The sequence below is a fragment of the Etheostoma cragini genome, chromosome 2 (genome assembly GCF_013103735.1).
Source record: "Etheostoma cragini isolate CJK2018 chromosome 2, CSU_Ecrag_1.0, whole genome shotgun sequence".
In the NCBI taxonomy this organism is placed as follows: domain Eukaryota; kingdom Metazoa; phylum Chordata; class Actinopteri; order Perciformes; family Percidae; genus Etheostoma; species Etheostoma cragini.
In genome coordinates, this window is record NC_048408.1 from 16,809,676 (window position 1) to 16,826,599 (window position 16,924).

The 16,924-nt window shown below is 41.2% G+C and overlaps 1 protein-coding gene across 13 annotated transcripts in view; it reads right to left on the reverse strand.

Moving 5' to 3' along the window:
- Nucleotides 1-576: 576 nt before the first annotated feature.
- Nucleotides 577-16,924, reverse strand: part of adgrl3.1 (adhesion G protein-coupled receptor L3.1) — a 114,852-nt gene continuing 98,504 nt past the window's right edge. For 3 of the 13 annotated variants that reach the window (XM_034890933.1, XM_034890939.1, XM_034890926.1), the window contains 9 exons: nt 15,069-15,135; nt 14,047-14,138; nt 10,755-10,923; nt 9,258-9,437; nt 8,667-8,760; nt 6,355-6,483; nt 5,615-5,632; nt 4,653-4,955; nt 577-3,136 (listed from right to left, as the gene is read on the reverse strand). In XM_034890933.1, coding sequence (XP_034746824.1) covers nt 2,496-3,136; nt 4,653-4,955; nt 5,615-5,632; nt 6,355-6,483; nt 8,667-8,760; nt 9,258-9,437; nt 10,755-10,923; nt 14,047-14,138; nt 15,069-15,135 — 1,693 coding nt within the window. In that variant the 3' untranslated portion in view covers nt 577-2,495. The remainder of the gene's footprint in view (nt 3,137-4,652; nt 4,956-5,614; nt 5,633-6,354; nt 6,484-8,666; nt 8,761-9,257; nt 9,438-10,754; nt 10,924-14,046; nt 14,139-15,068; nt 15,136-16,924) is intronic. The other 10 variants (XM_034891031.1, XM_034890949.1, XM_034890993.1 and 7 more) reach the window with 7 other exon arrangements.

Here is a 16,924-nt window from a genome sequence, read left to right on the forward strand (position 1 = left end):
CTATCAATAGTGTAAATGTTACACAATACACAATCATTAGACAACCATGATGTACAGGGAAACAAACTGAATTTGTGTATCCTTTTATCCTACTGTTGTGCAGGAAATTGTTAGAGGAAGTTTACTCTAATAGAAATGCCCTCAAACACAAACAGTGTGTCTATCAGCACAACCTGCTCTCAACTTAACCCTCAAGTGACTTTTGAAGATTAATCAGAGGTGCTTTTCTCACAGGTGGCCCACATACAGTACATATGGAATATGTACGTGAATTATTGGGGATTTAGTCTCAATGCGAAGGAGAACTGTAGCATATACACTTGGCAGACAATCAAACTTATTCCAAAACAAAGTGCTCAATATTATTCTGTAACTGTTCTGTAAACGACACTGAAAAGACTTTTCCAGAACTTCATCCAAGATTGAAACAGAAATGTTGGCATACCAACAGTATGTCATTCCCCTAAATGACTAGAAATGAATATTTGAAGTGAAAACAATGCCGGGTTTAACTGTGTGTTCGCATTTCATTTCGATGTAACAACTGATAACACTGAAGAGGCGGAAAACCGCAAGGCTATGTCAGTAATTTATTTGTTGGCAAACAACTTTCACTGTTACAACAAATATTAGTTATGAGATCATTCAACTTGGAACCCATACAAAAGAATAAATAATCAGCAATAATATTGTAATAATAATCATGATCATAATAATTTAAAAAAGAACTGTAAAACAAACCCAGTGCCATTTATTTACTCCTGCCTAAAGCCAGCGTTTTTTCCTCCAAGCTTTTTTTTGCTGTCTTCAAACCAATAAACAGATAAATAAATAATTTCTCTTTTGGGGACATGGAGGGGGTTTGTGGGATAAATGTGCAAGCTACACTTTATACACTTTTTTTCCTCCTAAATAAGTAAACGTTGGATTTCCACATTGGACAGTGCTGCTATGTGCAGGGTTTTCACATCTTCAATACAAATAAATGGGGTAACCATGGCATTTCACAGGTAAGACCCACCCTTTTTCCAAAAATGGAAATTCTCTTCTTTTAGTTTAGAAAACGACATTTATTCGTCTCATACAGAGAGAATGTTCTTGTGTTGCTCCAAATATCTGAGGTCTTTGTTTGTTTTCCATCAAGAAGGAAACCCTTTTATTCAAGAACAAATGAGATGAGACCCACTTCCAGACTACAATGCATCATTTCCATGGCAACAATCTCTTTCAAAACTTAGCCACTTCATTACCCCTTTAGTTTTAGATCTACACAGTGGTAAAGTATATAGTAACAATTGATTTGCAAAATGTAAGTGACAATGGTGTTGCTATAAAAGGACCAGAATGAAGTGAGCGTAGGGTATATGCGTATTAATTAGGAGTGCTTTACTGTCTCTGTATTTACGAAATGGTGACATGACAGAATGTTCCTGGCTCGTTCTGTCTTCTACTGTGACCAGAACATATCATCATGACATTTCAGAACAGTTCCACAGACAAAAGGTTTGCAACTTAAAAATTTAAAAAATAAAAGACTTGGTCATATGCAACATTTGTATCTGTATCTGTATTCTGTACAATACATAGAAACAGTTTGTGATTTCTTTATAATCCTTTGATAACTGAAAACTTTTACAGAAGACATTTTTTTAATTCAGTCTGTTGTAAGAGGATCTTCCTTCTTTGTTTTCAGTGAAATACACAGTAGCCGCAGTCACTACAACTTGCAGGAATGTTACAGCAGCCCAGACACAACTCCAGTTTAGCAGATACGAACAGGAAGATGATTCAGAACATCAGCGGGCTATTGTAACAGTTCAGTTGCCCGATAAAATAGTTTTTGGGATGATTGGTAGTGAGGGCATATATCATACATCCTCCACTCGATTGGCAGGTAGTGGGGTGGGCCTTTTTAAGGCCAGTTTATGTTGTGTACACTGGAGTGCAATATCCTGCTCGACCCTTTAGTGAGGTTGAAACATCATCCCAGTACGTGTCTTTAAGAGTGAGACAGAGAAACAGACATACAGACAAATAGACAGGCAGCTCCTTTAACCATGGCTGGGGGCCACGCCCCTGTTGTGGTAGTAGTGGAGACTGTATGTTATGATCTGCCACAGGTCCATATTGGGGAACTTGAGGGGCTATGGTTAATCCAAGATTCCATATTAAAGTAACAGGTGAAATTACAGAAACCCTCCCCCTTCCTCTCCTTTCCAGGTTCAAAGTTCCATCTCTGTTGTATGTTCACAAAAAAGATCTCTCGTAACAGCCCTTTCAGTCTGCACCATTTATGACAATACATTCAGTCCCTGCTTTCATTTGACCAGCGAATTTGCAATCATATTGTCATGAACCATAGTTATTGTCACACACAGTACATTAATCCAGGGGTGGGCCAGCTCAGTCTGTCAGTCAACAACACAGAATGTTTTCATTGGAAGGTCGGAAGTGTGAGAATGGGCTGGGGAGGGATAGAAGTCTCTTGATTGGCTCTATAGACTGGTAACCAGGTGGGAAGGGTCTACGGGCGGCTCCTCAGGCGACGAGTCGGACTCCTCCTTGCTGCCGGACACCATGTATCCATCACTGCCACCACGGCCCATGTGGTAGTAGGTCTGTAGCTCATGAAGGTGATTCCTGGAGCCCAAGTTTGGCATGCTCTTATAATAGACGTCGTCCAGCTCCGGAGCAGTGGCACTCTTACAGGGCTGCAGCTCTCCAGAGCTGTCTTCCTCTCCGTCTGTAAAACCATTCATCTGCCCATCCGGAAGGTCCGTCAGCACTGGCATGCTGGTGTACAGCGAGTCTCTGTGGTTGGGTGAATGAGTGTGCTCGTCAGTGTGCTCGTTGGTCAGTAGGGGGAAGAAGCTCTCGCTGGTCTCTTGGGGAATGCGCCGTGGCCGGGAGAAGCTGTGAGGTGGTGGCGGAGGAGGGGGGTGGCTGTCTGGTGGAGGAGGCCGTGGTGGCAGGAGCGGAGCGTTGGACTCCTCTCTGATAATCTCTAAACCCAGGTTCTCCTCGTGGGGGAAGGCTGCAGGGTTGTCCAGTATCATGGGACCATTGTCCTCTTTACTGCTCCCCACACACCCACCAACTCCACTGCTACTGCTGCTGCTGCCTCCTGCCATACTCCCTGAAAGCAGAAATAACAGTTATATAACCATAACCAGCAAACGTCTGGAACATATCAACAGGGAACAGTGTTGTTGCTAGTATTGTGATGATTTCAGCACTTCAAATTGGATATTGCAGTGTTAACTAGTCAATAAAATAATTAGATAATTAGTGGCATTAATCAATATTTTCACAAGATCTTCCTCTCAGCTTTACGGAGGGTTTCGTCATTTTTAATCTCATTGTCGGATCCTCAAATTCCCTCAAATTCTGGTTGATGTAACCGGTCTTACAAGCATTATTGTGGTAGCAGCAGGCAGCTATTTTCAGCAAAAAAGCTCAACAAAACCACTGCATGTTTCCTGCCGAGAACCAAAGTGTGGTCTAGCTTAAAGCCGCCTACACATGGTCTGTGATAAAACCGCGAGGTAGGATGCAGGCACAGAGGGAAAGCGCAGCTCAGGTAAACATCATTTTCGAATTGCATTTGCCAGGTGGCCAAAAACACAACTCCACACAAAATATGATGTTACTTTGCTGGCTTCTAACTAGGCAACAGTACGCTAAGAAGTCAAAAGGTGACACATCAGTGTTGCGTTCACAGGTTGTTTCAGCTGCCCCCAAGTGGCCAAAATACCCCAAAACTATTATTGCAGGTTTAATGACAACAACACTGTCGGCACGTCCACATGATACAAGCCTTTTGTGCCCCCACCCCTCCTCCACGCAGTTACCTGTAGCCAAAGACAACATGGGGAGGATTAAAAAAACACAGACTCTTCAGAAAAGGTAATTATCTTTACTCACCGGACGACACCATGTTCTGAACATAGCCATACTGAGAAATTCAGAGAGAGTTGTGTGGAGCTGATAGTCTTAATTAGCTTTGTAACTCATTTGGGTGTGGCAAGAATGTAACGGAGGTTCATTGTTATCAAAAATGTACGCACTAGAGCTTGAACAGAATAATTTGTAAGTAGGTACATGTGTGTGATATATGACATATATATATATATATATATAAATAAATGTATTTATGTACACTATATATATATATATATATATATATATCCATCCATCCATCTTCGACCGCTTATCCGGTATCGGGTCGCGGGGGCAGCAGCTCCAGCAGGGGACCCCAAACTTCCCTTTCCCGAGCCACATCAACCAGCTCCGACTGGGGGATCCCGAGGCGTTCCCAGGCCAGGTTGGAGATATAATCTCGCCACCTAGTCCTGGGTCTTCCCCGAGGCCTCCTCCCAGCTCCCCCATATATATGGGAGGCCTCCTCCCATATATATATATATATATACAGTGTATACATATACATACATGTATATATATACATATATATCTCAATAGTATCAAAGTTGGGAACAAAATTCATACAAAGAACAAACAAAACACAGTAAAAGGGGAAAAGTTTGAGGTACATAAGTGTATAGTTATGCACTTTACAAGTAGTGTCCCTGTTTTAGATAAAGCAAATATGTGTGACTGTCTAAACCAGCATTAGCTGACATCAAACCATTCACCTCCATTGGCCATGCTGTTGTTGACCAGCTTGTTCATCAGATTGTGATTGCGCTCGGTAGTGGCTCTCTCATGGTTGTTCAGGTAGGATGGGATGTAATTGGAGGTCAGCTCTTTAAGGATTTTCTTCTCCAGGGTGGTCTCCTTATGGTTGCTGTGTGTGCCGTAGCCGCCACTACGGTCTAGAATCTGGACACAGTCACTCAAGTACTCGCTGCTGGCCATGCTGTAGTTGTTGCCATGGTTACCATTAAGAGGGAGCGTATCCATAACACTGGAGTCTCTTGCGTTGTTCAGGATGCCCTCTGAGGAACAAATAATTTTAAAAAATCTCATAATTATTAGGATTCTTAAATAAACTAAGTTCTCAGAAGAGAGATTGTAATCATTGTTTCATATTATAGTGTGTTTTGTGAATTGAGGATTACAAACTAGCATTGATAATATTATTGGAAGAAAAGAAATGCTTCAAGTGTCCATAATTCATTTAAGAGAAACCTCAAAGGTACTTTCTTTTTTCAATTACTGCCAGCACTACATCAAATAATTTTACTAAATACACACACAAAATAAGAATGTTGCATGAATATAATCTGTTGTGGAGTGTAAAGTTATTACATTGTGAGTAATTTAAGGGCAAACCTATTGCAGCTCAAATATAACGTAAATGTCAATTTGTCAAAAAATATTTAGATTCAATGACTTCAATGGTAATGCTTGTTTTTAAGTGTGGTTTCATTACTCTACGGAAATAGCATTTCCTATTAAGCAATATTAAAATGTGTGACAAACCAAATAAGACAACCTTTTCACATGGACTGACTGATTTGGACAAAAAAGGTTTTAGCCAAACAAAACTACTGTTTGGATGTAGATTGGACTGAACATTTTTCAAATTGCTTTGGAGGCAAGCAAAGAGAGAAAAAATCTGATGGAAGTAGTTGAGTAATAATTTAGCCCATACTTGTGTCTCGATATGGTGCTAATGGACCGCATGAGGGAAAAGAGAGAAAACAGACAGAAGTGAGTTCATATATCGAGAGAAACAATTTTCAACAGCTACAAAATCAACACTTGCACAGTAATTGGAGGCATGATGGAAACTGTCTAACAAAGAAACCCTGTCTGCTACTCAATATCAAAGTCGGCTTTTCAGGGCCTTATTGTTAACTGGCTGCTACAGCATGGCTCATTATTTATTTAACACCTATATAACATAAAAAACACACCTTACATTTAAAACATAATGCATATACAGCACACATGCAGTAAGACCAGCAATACAAGTCCCAAACGACACATACAAAATGACATTCAAAATAAAGCACATTTAAAATAGAACATTAACACAAGATAGTACAGATATTTTATGGCTCCCAAGTAGCTTATGAAAGTATCGGCAACCAGTAACATATAGTGTGCATCTATAGCATACAATAAATCCGCATGCAAACTTGTTATGCTGTTTTGATAAATTTCATCTCCACATTCATGTGCTGTGAGAACTGCCCAATGGGTGTCCTTTGTGAAAGATTGCAGTGTGATTGATCGCCTCGCTTGGGAGCCATAATAAGGATAGATCAGATATGCAGCCAAAAGTGAATCACAGTAGCAAACTGTTTAAAATGAAATAATCATGCAAAATAAAAACAGCTTTAAGCTAACGTTCCAAATGTTGTATATTTAGAGGAACATCAGGCACACCTTGGGTGTTATACATGCCCACGGCTGGGTTGTTATAGACTGCCGAGTCCCCCAGGAGAGTGTTATAAGGATTGTTAGTACCATGGGGACGAAGGAGAGCATTAGTTATAAGATGATTAGCCATGGCTCCTGGTACAGGCAGATAGAGAAAGAGAGAGGAAGAGCAACAGCCAAGTCGAGAGAGGAAGAGAGAGAAGCACTCAAGAAAATAAAGGTAGAGCAGAGAGAGAGAGAGAGAGAGAGAGAGAGAGAGAGAGAGAGAGAGAGGGGGGAGGAGAGAGCATGTAGACGTTGCAGAGTGGAGGTAAGCGAGAAGACAAGAGGAAGGGAGAGTAAGATGGAAAGTGAGTGTGTGGAAGAAGGAGGGAGAGAAGAGGACAAGTAAATCAAACAAGCAAACATAGTTTGAGGTGAAAGCCAAGAAAAAGCTTGACAAGTCATTCTTGCAGCCACTGCATACAGGCCGAGGGAGGGAACGAGAGGGAGAGAGCGAGTGAGACACAGAGACAGAGAGACAGAGAGAGAGAAAGAAAGAAAGTAGCATGTCTTGGAGAAGATTGTGCTCCAGTTCAAAATGCTTCATCAGAGCAGCATTACTACAGGCTAGTTAACTGATAAAGGGGCCAAAATAAATGTTCTCAGTGCATTTCCTTCCCTAGGTGGGAGACAAATCATGTACACATGTAGACACAGGCAAAAACAGAAGACGAAGGACCACAACCGTTCCTATAGATTAATCCACACTTTTTGTATTCCCTGCTGTTGTAGGATACCACCATTTAGTTAATATTAGTAAATCTTCATTACTGTTTCAGATCTGAGTATCGGCCTGAACTTGGCTGACCTAATTGAGCTACAGGTAGAATAAATTACGAAGAATGGAACAAGTGGAATGTGCCATCAGAGTGTGTGTGTGTGTGTGTGTGTGTGTGTGTGTGTGTGTGTGTGTATATAAATATATATGTTTACACACTACATTTGTATTATAAGGGACAATTCACATTAATCTATACTGAAATATAAATATCAAGGTAAATGGGTCACATGACCAAATGACTATTTTGCACCCAAAGGCCCAACACAACTAAAAAGAGACAATATACTTCTACATTCTCCATTTTACTCTGTCCTTATTTCAACAAGTCAATCTCCTATCAGAATATCCAATTTCTTCCATCCCATCCTTATTCACTAAGCCGGAGTACATAGTCATTTGAAATCTACTGGCTAAGTAGCTCTCTGCACCATACTTTAAAGTGTGAGGGAAGGAGGAGGGCGGGGGTGTCTTAAGCCCTGCATCGCTAAGTGTGTGATAATTCAGGCGCTGACACACACCGTGTCTGCTTTAGCATCAATCTGTCATGCTAACAGCTTATTAGTGGCCTGAAGGAAGTGAGGGCCACACCTCGACTTAGAGACTAACAAATGGCAGTGTATGTGTGTGTGCGTTCCAGTGTGTGTGTGTGTGTGTGTGTGTGTGTGTGTGTGTGTGTGTGTGTGTGTGTGTGTGTGTGTGTGTGTCAAAATGTCCAGCCATTTGGGTGTCAATGTCCTCATTACCCTAGTCCTTAGACTGCTCTACTAATGGAATCCATTCTTACAGTGACTTTCTCTTGAGGGACAGCAATAAACAGCTCTGAATACAGTGGAAATACAGTGAATTAAGACTAATACACATTGAAAAGCTTGGTGTAACTAGAGTAGCTCTCATATAATGAGATGAACATGCATTACACTCTACTTCACCGTACATTTTTAAGTACTGTGGTGAAAAGAGACTCACAGTTCATTTTAGAATCAGTGACTTCAACTGAAGAGACACACTACTACATTAACAGCTAACAATAAAGCATTAATGTAATGCAACTCTGCATAACTTAAAGTATAATAATGAAAGGGCCACTGGTGTTTAGCTCAGGACTTGCACACGTACTTTAACTTAAAGGACGCTTCAAAAGATGACAATCCTAAGAAAAAGAGGTATAGAAGCCCTCTGTAGCAGAGTCAACTCTGCACTCTGTAGAATCATAATGGGACCACAAAATGGTTGATGTTTCAGTTTTGACAAGAGTCTCGTCCTAACTCTCCCTCCTGTAAAGTCATCCTTTGAAGCCGCAGGAAAAAAGTAGCAAGTGATATTTACACTCTATGCTGCTAATATTTCTCTCTAGAAGAACACAGTACCATTATCAGGAGTTTGGACTCCTACCACTTTATTAAATGACAGTCTATGCTGCCTGAGCATCACACTATTAATAAAGTAGAAATGGTGACAGTGATGAGGATGAAAATAGTAGGCATCCCGTGGTTACCTCTGTTGAGTGTGGCGGAGCTGTTGATGTCTCCAGTGATGAAGGAAGACTCCTGTTTCCTCACAGTGTCATTCCACATCCGCCTGATACGACTCTAGACACAGGAGAAAAGAAGCAAGAGAGAGAGGGAGGGAGAGAAAAAGAGAGGGAAGAGGAGGAAAAGAAGGTATGGACAAAGACAGAGAAGAGTGGCCATGATGAAAGGAAGAAAGAATAAAAGAATTGAGCGGGAGCAAGTCAGGGGATGGGAGGAAATTACAACAAAAGAGGAAAGGAAATATGGTAAAAAACGTAATATACAAAGGTGTGATGTGCAAAATGAGGACAAATTAGTGCAGGAGAGGCAGTAAAGGGTAAAAGCAAAGCAACAACCAGCAAGGGAGAAACAGGTGGGGGAAAACAATCACATGTCAATGCCATTTATACTATACATCTACCTGTATGTCAGCATCAATATGTGAAGGTCTAAGTTAGGGTTTGGGCTATCTCACTTTTTTTGCACACTTTTCTTTTTTGTTTTAGTTCGAATTTGACTACAATAAAAAGTGAACAGCGATAACCCAAAACCCTCATGGCGTGCTCCGGTCTCACCTGAGAGTCTGCTGTGCTGTAGCGTCCAGGTGTGCAGGCAGGTAAGCTCACCTGTGAGCCTGTGGAGTAGCGGCCCGGCGTCCGTGAGGTGGTGGTCTTACTGGAGGAGGAGATAGAAGTCTCCACGCTTTTGCCGCTGCAGCAGTGAGTACGCAGACATTTGCCATACTCTTTACGCACCTAGGCAGGGGAGATGTGGGGGGGGGGAGAGAGTTACACAAATGTAATATATACAAGCAAAAAGCACTCATGAGGGAAGAGGACATGACTGATGTTCCACTTTTAACTTGCACATATTGAAGCACATCTGTAAGATGACAAAAAAGGAAAGAACCCGACTGGGAGGGCTTAACTTAATATAGTGTCTTTGTTAACTTATTGTCCTCAAATTCCTTGTGCAAACACTTACTCCATCCAAATTTGGACATTAACAGATTAAATTCATAGACTTTCCGCCCATAAAACATCCACCCCAAATGTTATTACTGCCACATATCCATCTGAAATGGACATATTCCTCAGGGGGACATATGATGGACTTGTACACACAGAACATATGCATTCTAATCAAGTTAGAACAAATAGGACTTTAATTGCTTTTTAACAAGCTGGTTGGACTGACAGACATGTATTGCCGCATGCTCTGTTTGAACAGCTGTGTGGTGAGTAGCTCCATGCAACTTGGGAGAAACCATGTTGGGTCGCGGCCAAATAAAACCTCAGCACTGTTCTGAGGACATCTCTCAGGATACCTGATCCCATGGCTTGACACATACTTAAGTATATTGCACACGCACACATATACACATACACACTACACTTGTTTACTGGCCATACACTTGAAACTAAAAACTCTCTGCGGGACTGCAGACAGACACGAGTACTAAGCTTTTGATGAATTTTCTTTCCATATCCTACTCTTCTTCTGTACTCCCAGGCACTACGAGTGTGTGGGAGACTCTGTAAAAATATCCCAGGATCTGTAGGCTCTTTCTGGAAGCCACATATTATTCATATATAATTAAAAAACTAAACACAAAACATATGTAAAATGAGTTCATCTTTGTCAATGTGAGTGAGTTGTTGTATTAAATCATCAGAGGAGTGTATGTGTTAACACTGCCAATTAGACAACAAAACAGACATATATTTCCACTGTGTGTGTCCAGAATGTACAACAAATAATAATATTATCAAAAGTTTTAAACAAGCTATTTCAGGCTTGATGACCCTGCCTGATGATGAAAAACGTTCTTTTCAATTGGGCTAAGACAGAAACACTGTTTGTTACCTGCTGCCACAAGGCGAGACAGAGGGAAAGAGAGAGCGAGAGGTAGTCAGTGTAAAAAAGTGAGAGAATTGAACAGCCAGGGGGGTTACTAAATGACCAATCAAACTCGGTGACAGCTCTGCAGGTATTTTTGGTGTCCCTGCTGATCAATGCTAGCATGTGTGTGTCTATTTCTGTACAGCCTTGTCTCTGTTTGTCTCCCTCACCTTCTTCTGCAGTATGCAGTGAAAGATGAATATGAACATGCCCTGCAGAGAGTTGAAGATGGTGAAAAGGTAGGCCATGATGACGGTGCTCTCGTTGATGTACATCAGCCCAAAAGCCCAGGTCAGGCCCAGAAGACACAGCAGGGCTATGGCCCCGATCACCCAAGACCTAGAAGAAGAGGTAAAATGTTTAATTTCCCTCTTAGTTAAAGAGTCATCAATGTCCTACATTCTTGACAACATCACCATTTCCTACTCCACATCATGTGTAAAGGAAATATATTGCAGGTTTAATTGTAAGTGGAATGACGTGAGGGGCATTTTTTTCCTGGATCAGAAAAGCTATTCATCCATATTTAATGCATGTGGGATCATGAGGCTGGAGAAGGGGGTCAGAAAAGGTTCAATCACCGTCCCTACACTGTGGGAGTGGGATGGAAAAAAACAGTGGGAGGTTTTGCCAAAAAGAATTACATTTCTTACGAAAATGGTGAGAGAATAGAGAGAAAGTGGACTTGCTCATTTAGATACCATCTCAAGAGATGGAGGGGCATTTGTAAGCTAGCTGATGTCAGCAACGAGTACAGAGAAGGTCATGCATACAGGACTTTTTCCAAGTATAATCCAAACTCCATCACTCAAAGTACATTGCAGAGGGTAAAAGACATTTTCACAGACAGAAGTGGGTGCTGAAGTCTGTTAGAGCAATTGTGACTATAACACTTTAATGGAATGAATTTTAATAAAAGTTCCCAAGGCTGTGAACCTCCATTTCATGTAAAGCCTATGCAAAAGTGAGTCATAAGGGCCAAATGTCAGAGGAATGCGGTCACGTCGAGGCATGTGTGTGCATTGTAAATCCTTGTCTGAGAGTGTGCACGTTTTTGTGCGTGTGGCCATGTGAGTGGCTCCACTGGACAGCAAGTAGAGGGACGTTGCAGCCATTATAAATGACATTTCCTACTAAAGGTCACAGTTTCTGGTCTGTCACAGCCGAGATGATGGCTGTTAATTTGATTGGCTGACTGGACAGTGATCACCTCTCATGCGAGGGATGGAGTCAAAGAAAGGGTGTACGGAAACAAAGAGCGGGGTGGGAGGGGGAGAGAGAAGGCGACAGAGGTTGAGATATTAGAAGAGTTAGGAGGAAGGAAGAGAGAAAGAGGAGGAGAGTAAGTGAGTGAGACTGAGGTGATTGATTCGATGTTGCCCTCTGTGGCACCATTCAGGCGAGACAGAACCTCCAATAAAGCTCGTCTGACGACCCTCTTCAATAAAGGGTACACTCATCCCTCACTTTCCCATCCCTTCATTCCACCTCTTTCTCCAGTGCTCCCTTGAGTCATGGTTTCTCTTTCAGCTCTGTTTCCCCTCATCCACATCTCACCATTATAATATTTCAACAGCACATTAGGTCTACAGGTCATTGGGTTTCACAAATCACACATCAACACGTTATCCATTTCACAAGGCAGTTAAACAGTTAATTTAGGTATATGCATAGACTCTAGGGAGGTAAGACAGACAAAGAGGACAACAAGCAAACCAATCAAAATGTCTCCAAGAAGATGAAAAGCATCCTGATAGGAGAATGGCCTTACCGGAGCCAATCCACAACAAAGACAATTTATGATGGCTTGGAGTTAAAGAGACAAAGAAAACAAAAAGAAGAAAATATAAGACAAAAAGGGCATGATGATGATTAACAAGTAAATGAACCACATAAAGACATGACTAATGAAGTGTAAAACATTAAAACGTATTGAGCCTTTAGTGTGTTCAAAAAGACAAAGGAAAGTCATTAAAATGAAGGGGGAAAAGATCCAAAAGCATCATTCTATGATTTTCATCTTTCATTAGGCTTTTCGATTACATTCCCCCAAACTGCATAGAATCAAAAATCTGCTGATTTTGTCTCTAATTCTGAAATGCTTCCCACTTGGAAGTCCTACTGTCAAATGAGTAAGCCATCTTGTGATTTATATTATGGATTCTGAGCTGGGCCTCAGTGAGGCGTTGAGCTCCAAGCAATGAGCGTATTGTTTGAATTAGACTAAAGTCTTTTGTCTTGAGCTGCACTGGAACAAGAAATAACACAATCCTGATTAGTTAGCTTAGTAGAGACAGACTTTCAGTGTTCATTGGAAATTAAGTCATATTTCATTAACGTTCTCTAAGGGTGGGATGAGTAATAACATGACTGGGAATGACAATATTATGGATTCAATGAGGAGTGTCTTAAGAATATTATTAAGAAAGAAAGTGTGCTTCATTATGCTGCTTAAGGCTGAATAAGATTAGATTTAAGGTACTGACAAACCGAGGAGATTGTCGGCCGTTGGTTCAAGTTGGTCCGGCGGTGACCGGCTGTCAACCTAGTTTTGTGTCATCGTCTCGCAACTTGTTTTCCTTTTTAATTCAAGGCAATAGGGCACACACAGAAGGCACTTTTGATTTCTTTTATCTCATCTGATCAATCCATACAGTGTAGGGCTGCCTCTCACTGAGGTGCGGAACATACATGTTAGTTGGCCGTCAAATGTGGTCTTTGTGTTTGATCACAAGTGCAACTTTTTGGCCAAGACACTTTGTCGGAACAAGTTCTTTGCCATCTACCTAGTGTCAGCACCTTTAAATACACCTGGATGCTACTTCTAAGTCTGTAAGGTAAATATGAAGTTGGAGCTAGTAGCCCTTTAGCTTAGCTTAGCAATAAGACTGAAAACAGCTAGCCTGGCTGATTACAAATAAAATTTTCTAAATCTAAAACTTACTAACTAGTGCTGTCAAACGATTAAAATATTTAATCGCAATTAATCGCATTAATGTCATAGTTCACTTGCAATTAATCAGCCATATTTATCTATTCTAAATGTACCTTGATTACTTTTTGTCCCATTATTTTTTAATAATTGTAATGCTCTAACCAACATGGAAAAGTAGATGGGCTCGCTTTGTGCAATTTTTTTTGAAATTTTAAACATCATTGGCATGTAGCTTACTGTAGTCTTCAAGTTCATAAGTAACATTCTCACTTGGAGGAAAGCAAATAAGGGTATTTCCCAAAATATTGAATTATTCCTTTAGCTTAATCCACACACACACACACACACACACACACACACACACACACACACACACACACACACACACACACACACACACACACACACACACACACACACACACACACACACACACACACACACACACACACACGCGCTAATTACACCCACTTTTGAAACTAGACGTGCTGGAGTGATGGGAGGACTTTATGCATTCATGTACTTACTTGATGTTGTCCAGACACCCAGAGTCTGGTTTGAGAATGGCCGTATGATGGAACATCTTATAAAGAGCAATGCCGAGGAAGATAACATTCAGCTGAAACACACACAAGCATACAATGTAATATTCAGTGGCAACAATCCTAATTAAAGACAGTGTCAGCACAACAATTCACTCACACACAGTGCATATCATTTTATTTTCCCTTCCAGCAGTAATTGGCTTGGGGACATAGTATCAGCTCCAATCAACAGCCCTTTATGTGCTCAAAATACAGCAGCTTGAGCATCAGGGAAAATACAGCCATCATTACATCCACTGAGGATCATTGTTACAATTGAATTCCAATTCTCACATATGCTGTCTATTTTATTGGCCTGCTAATGCATAGATAGGGTGGTTTAATAATGACTGTCTGGGCTGTTGTGCCCAGTCTCCAAGGCTGTGTATGTTACAGATGGGCGGAGAGACATAACAGAGCAGGCCCACCTGTCCTGCTCCCCTTCACAGCCCTAGTTACAGTAGATCAGTGATAGCCAGCTTGACCTCTCTACAATGAGTACAGAGCTCAGTGAACATGCTGACTGTCACCTAATTAGGAACATGTCCCATTGCTTTCATTCTCAAACTTTTTAGCTTTTTTACTCTGTGTGTCTTTGCAGTGCAATGGGCCGCACTTTAATCAAGAAACGGGGCCGGAAGGAATTACAGTGCCTGGATTATCAAATAAATGCATTAGAGCAACATCACTTTGTAGAGTTCTTATCATAATGTGCAGTTTGTTCTTATGAAAATGTCTAGCTTGTTGGAATATGTGCCCACTTGAGAGTTGATCCATGAGTCGGAATTATTGAATTGACATATACAGTTCCTTTCGCTTACACTGCTGCGGAGCTCTGGCAAGCCTTGTGGGAAGATTAACAAAAAACCTTAATGTAACCATGTTGTTCCTGCACAAACAGGAAGTCTACTTTACACATGTAGTGCTGTGTCATGTGTGTGAGCATGCATGTAAGTGTATCTCACCATAATAATTAGCGTAGCAGGGCCTATAAAGCTCCAGATAAAGTATGTGTCCAATCGCAGCCAGCACCTAGAGAGACAAAGAGGGGAAGAGAGAGGGGGAGTGAGCAAGAGGGAGAGACAGTAAGAAAGAGACATCATGCATGAGAAACAGAGGTGAGAAAAACAGGAGAGGAAAGACGGATTAAAAACATACTCCAGTTGCAGTGGTAGCAAGGATTTACCATCGGAGGACAAACACACACACACACACACACACAAAGTAGTGCATTACGTGACATAGAGTATATCAACTCCATCACCATAGAGGTAGGACAAAAGGAATTGTGGGGGATGAAAAAGTGAAAGAGATGAAAAATTATAAAAAAAGGGTTGCAGGATTAAAGGAAACAGACTATACGCACACATCACACATACATCACACACAGTGGGGGAGGCAGCGAGGGATGGCACCTGTGATAAATCCACCTTTAAGTCCCCCTTTGGGGCACAGATAAATGACACGGCCAGATCTTGTGGTCGCAAAAATATGACATGACTGTGTTCATTTGAATACTGAGTTATGGATGCAGCCCCCATATCAGGCTATTTATGGAGTCTGGAAATGGCTGTGGTGAAGTTAAAGGACACACACACACACACACACACACACACACACACACACACACACACACACACACACACACACACACACACACACACACACACACACACACACACACACACACACACACACACACACTTTATTTCTAACCACAAGCTTAGCATTGGTAGTAAAATATATACTACTCTATGCAAAATATATTTTACCCCAAATTTATCAATATGCAGCAAGCTGGAGAAAAAAAAAATTGTCCCCGAGTGCCCTCCACTGAGGTCAGACCCAACGGGTTGCAGAAAAATGTGCAGAGAAAAACTGCTGGAGCAAAATGGCTGACTGATTCATGACCAGCTGGTTTTGAATTATTAATCTTTCAATTTCCAGCACATTAGAGAGCCCTCTATTATGGGTCCCTGACTGTGTCACTGTATCCTCCATTAGGGCTCCTTTGCTAAGTCATTGCCACCTTCATTATGGAAGGTGAATAAGACGCAGTGCCACTGGCTAATATGTGGGAGAATGGGGTGCGTTCTTTGGCAAGGTGACACAGCAGGGATGGCAGATGATATTTCCAAAGGTTTTGTCTCAATGTGTTGTGTCAAACATGATAAGCAGCACCATTTTCAAGGCTGGATTGATGCATGAGTCCTACAACTTCCTTTACTGTTTAGGATTAAATGTTCTGTGCAATAAAAGCATCTGTGTTGCCTTTACAAACCCATGAGGCATGAGGACATTAAAAGAAGAAACATTAACTGCTTGGGTTAAATATTATATTAATCTACAAGAAAATATTTTTTGGTGACATACATTTTTTACACTCTCACTGGTTTCAATGCCATTTGTGTGATCGGCTCATTATTTTTACAAAACATCGTGTAATTCAGCATTTTTACGTTAAACCAGATATCAAGACAAGTCTCCTAGTCTGTTAGCTAATGGGATGCAGTCTGATTATTCACCCAGAGCTTGGCATTCAGACGCTCATGTTTTAATGATCATCCCACAATAAAATATTGATTGTAGTAGCATATGGGTTGGTGTGGCTTGACGGTTAAACAACGTTAAATTCAACCCTTCTACCTGTCTTCAAACCTCTATGATTTGATGTGTAGCTAGTGGAAAGCTGCTCTTAACTAGAAAAGGCCCCAAGAGCAGAAGAGAGCCTGAGCATTTGAGCATGTGAATCATTCATCAGTCCTATAGTGTCCTGTCATTTTTCTCTTTCTATATGGAGCTTCTGAGGGGGGGGGGGGGG